This window comes from Hippocampus comes, unplaced genomic scaffold (genome assembly GCF_001891065.2).
Source record: "Hippocampus comes isolate QL1 unplaced genomic scaffold, H_comes_QL1_v1.1 scaffold60, whole genome shotgun sequence".
Taxonomy (NCBI): domain Eukaryota; kingdom Metazoa; phylum Chordata; class Actinopteri; order Syngnathiformes; family Syngnathidae; genus Hippocampus; species Hippocampus comes.
This window is the reverse complement of record NW_017805483.1, coordinates 814891-818626: the sequence shown is the minus strand read 5'-3', so window position 1 is coordinate 818626 and position 3736 is coordinate 814891. Positions and strand designations below refer to the sequence as shown.

General features: G+C 41.0%; 2 protein-coding genes across 2 annotated transcripts in view; one reads left to right on the top strand and one right to left on the bottom strand.

Annotated features, from left to right (window-relative positions):
- The window catches only part of LOC109519485 (type-1 angiotensin II receptor), an 18220-nt gene extending 14716 nt beyond the window's left edge, over positions 1 to 3504 (bottom strand). Inside the window, exon 1 of the mRNA XM_019876046.1 lies at positions 3404 to 3504. The gene's annotated coding sequence lies outside the window, so the exon portion shown is untranslated. The remainder of the gene's footprint in view (positions 1 to 3403) is intronic.
- On the top strand, positions 218 to 1096 carry LOC109519487 (hexokinase-2-like). The gene is made up of 3 exons (XM_019876050.1): positions 218 to 349; positions 505 to 688; positions 891 to 1096. The coding sequence occupies exons 1-3, from the start codon at positions 298 to 300 to the stop codon at positions 1048 to 1050; spliced, it is 396 nt and encodes a 131-aa protein (XP_019731609.1). The 5' UTR covers positions 218 to 297; the 3' UTR covers positions 1051 to 1096.
- Positions 3505 to 3736: the final 232 nt, after the last annotated feature.

Genomic DNA, 3736 nt, shown 5'->3' with positions numbered 1-3736 from the left:
ACATGTTCTCCCCTTGTCGGCGTGGGTTTTCTCCGGGTACTGCAACATGGGCGGAAACCGGAGCACCCGGAGAAAACCCACGCAGGCGCGGGCAGTACATGCAAACTCCACACAGGAAGGCCGGAGCCGGAATCGAACCCTGCACCTCTGCACTATGAGTTGATCACTGTGCCGCCGAGAGCACAACCAATTAATGTTGTTTGCCTTCAGTTAGTAACCCTCTTTTATTAAAGTTGTCACTGCTTGCAGGAATTTGACTTGAGCTTTGTGGCAGTAGTTAATGATACAGTAGGAACCATGATGACTTGTGGTTATGAGGACCCTCAGTGTGAGGTGGGACTCATTGTTGGTAAGTGTCATCTCCTACCATTATTGAAGATTTCTTTCTTGGAATAAAAAAAAAAAAGAGAATTTGTATGGAAATTATTTGGTTGAGCATCTTCCGTATTTCCCCCTTTAGTATTGTTTTTGAGTAGTTAAGTGCATTGCCTATCTATAATTTAGGCACAGGGACAAATACCTGCTACATGGAGGAGATGCGGAATATAGAAATGGTTGCTGATGATGACGGACGCATGTGTGTCAACTTGGAATGGGGAGCATTTGGTGAAAATGGCGAACTGGATGATTTCCTCACAACCTTCGATCGTAGTGTTGATGCCTCCTCAAGCAATCCTGGAAAACAGAGGTAATGTACACAAAGGGTGATTGACTCATTGTCCCATAATTTTGGATCAAATGGATTTTGTTTATTCATGAAATTCATGTGAAAGTCTGATTGTTACATTCAAAAACATGATTGTTTAATTTTCTCACCAATACCGCCCCAATTCAAGAAAAAGTCAAATGTTCCTCATGCGGCCAAGCCAATGTAATTTTCCTCCTTCAAGGTATGAGAAGATGATCAGTGGCATGTACCTTGGAGAGATTGTGAGACATGTGCTAATGGAGTTCACTGCAAGGGGTTTACTGTTTCGAGGGAAAGTGTCGGAGCGGCTCAAGACCTGGGGCATCTTTGAGACTAAATTCCTGTCACAAATTGAAAGGTAAGGATTATTCAGAGTCAGATCATCTTTCTTCAGTTGATACATCATTATCCCAGAAACTAGTACATGCATCACTTTATTTATTCCCTCTTTTGTTACTTGTAAGATGTAATGTTATGTTTGTTTGTTTAATGATTCATGTCATCGTCACATGATGCTGTACAGTTGAGAATGTACAGGTCATTTATAATAAACAAAAGAAGTTCACTTCTTAATGTTAAAATTGAAAAAAAAAAGTTGAAAAATAAACAAGCACATCTATCTCATACTCAAATATAATCAAACAGATGTGCATATGAGAACGGACTGGAAGAACCATTTTGTCATATATCAAGTCATGTCCCTTTCTTGTAAGCTATTTATTCATAGACCTATAGGTTTATATTTATCATATATACAAGTCAATACTGTATACATAATTATAGTGTGTGTGTGTGTATGTATATGTATATATATATATATACACTGTTTTTGACCGAAGATCTACTTTTTGATCAACCAACCTCCCGCGATCGACCTGTTACCGCGCACGCACGCACGTACACATGCATGCCATGATGAGCAACAGCCTGATGCTGAGGCATGCGGTGCACTAAGGCAGCCTGTTAACTATCGTAGCTCACATGTACCGTTTTAAAATGCTTCTCTCGGCCCTCCAGATTCCCATTCTTTGCCCATCCCCTAGGTCAATTGTACAAAGTAAACTCTGAATGAGAATAATGATAACGATAGAAGATATCGCGCAACAGCTCTGATCACGAGCTTACAATTGCAGACTGCTGAGCGCTAACAACTTCCATTGACGCAGTCACACGTCACTGTAGGTTAAAGATGACCTGCTTTATTTGATTTTCCTTTTCAAATACTTTTTGAGAAAGGGAGACTGATAGAATGATTAGGGTGCAGTGTGCATTAACACAAAAAATATATTACGAACATGCACAGAGACACAAATGTTTGATTTTTTTCCCCCTCTACACCCCTCGGATCGACTTGGGACCAGTCCGCAATCTACTGGTCAAACGCGATCGATGTAACGGGCACCCCTGCTGTAGATTGGATGTAACAGAGAATCCAGTAATTTTTCAAAACAAAACATCTTTTCGTGTCCGAAATGAATAAAACGGAAGTAATGTAAGTTATTTATTCTTTCTGTGCGGCCAAATGACCCACTGACCGGTACTGGTCCGCGGCCTGGGGGTTGGGGACCGCCGGGTTAAACAATGACAACTTTCCCTACTGGCCCGCAGAACATGGCCATACTCTTAACCGGTTCCAACCAAATGATCTTAACATGCACATTTTTTTTTTTTTTTTTTTTGGAACGTGGAAGGAAGCCAGAGTAGAGGAGAAAGCAGCGGCAAAACATGCGTGCACATTAAACCCAAAACCTCAGAACTGGGAGCCAGACATAGCAGACAGACATATACCGACCACAAAATCCCGGCAATCCATGCATGTAAATGTGGGTGACTTATGGGAGATTTTAAAACGATAATTTTTGGACATCATCACCCTAATCGCGAGCGTTATTCTCTCAGGATGCAGTGGACAATTATTTTTGTGTCAATTCATTTTATCGATTCATTGATGAATCGGATGAAGAACAACAAAAGTGTTCATTTCCATTCCTTTTCTAAAAAAAAAAAAGAGGACATTGTATCAAACTTGAGAGAGCCCCAGCATAAATGATTTAGGATTCGGTTACCGGATTGGTACTTAGCATGTAAAAAAAAAAAAAAATGTGAAAGTGTTTTTCAAAGTCAAAGCAGATGCTTGCAAATGTTTCATTTTGAGTCAATACAAAGATGCCTTCACGGAGGACTACAGAAATATGAGCAGATTTGCTGCGAGGAGGCTGAAATTGCGAGGATTTGGGCAATTTCAAAATAAACACCGGCTCCACCGTCTTTGGACCTCTGTGACTGTCTTGGTTTTCCTTTTTAACTTCAAATACGCAGTATTTTTTTTCTTCTACTGTGGTTTAACCCTTTCATGCACCAATCATAATAACCTGTAACCTGATAACATGATAAGCTGTCCACTGTAGCGACCGTCGTCCCCGAAAGGGTTAACAAATGATATGAGTCGGTCTTTTTCCAAGTTCCCGAGCAGCCTGTCTCCCAATGAGAGTTTGAAAAAGCTGATGTGAGGCAGAAGCTCGCCTCCAACAAGCTGCTCTTCAAAAGCGAGTCACTTGTGCGGAGAGTCAGCAGCCCCCTTTCGAGCCCGCCTGAGCCAGGGCCCTTATTGACATTTTCCTGCTCTTCCAACTCTGGCTTTTCCTCATTCACCACACGCGCGCTCTTACTCGGAAATTATGTTTGGAAAGTGAAGATTTCAGAGGTGATCTTTCCCTGAAGCGATGCTGTGAGAGCGGGAGCCCACCAGACAGAGAGAGAGAGAGAGAGAGACCACCGCCGTGCGCCACCGCTCGCCTCTGATTCCACTTAACTGGCGCGGCGCTTTTTATTAAAATCGGTATCATGCCTAAACCGGGTTACAGCAATATCTTATTATCACTTTGTATTATAACTGATATAATTTTTATTGTAGGAATCGAATGTAAATTAATATCAAGAATTGAATGAAAGAATGTGTGACATTGAGTTTCTTTGTTATTATCAAATATTAAGAATTTTTATGTATAAAGAAATGCAACAAATATGAATTGTAGTCACATTGTTCTT

Excerpts from the sequence above, each read along its gene's own strand:
- LOC109519487 (XM_019876050.1), top strand. The coding sequence starts at position 298 with ATGATGACTTGTGGTTATGAGGACCCTCAGTGTGAGGTGGGACTCATT. Across the intron at positions 350-504 it reads TGAGGTGGGACTCATTGTTG|GCACAGGGACAAATACCTGC; the intron begins GTAAGTGTCATC and ends TCTATAATTTAG. Across the intron at positions 689-890 it reads AGCAATCCTGGAAAACAGAG|GTATGAGAAGATGATCAGTG; the intron begins GTAATGTACACA and ends TCCTCCTTCAAG.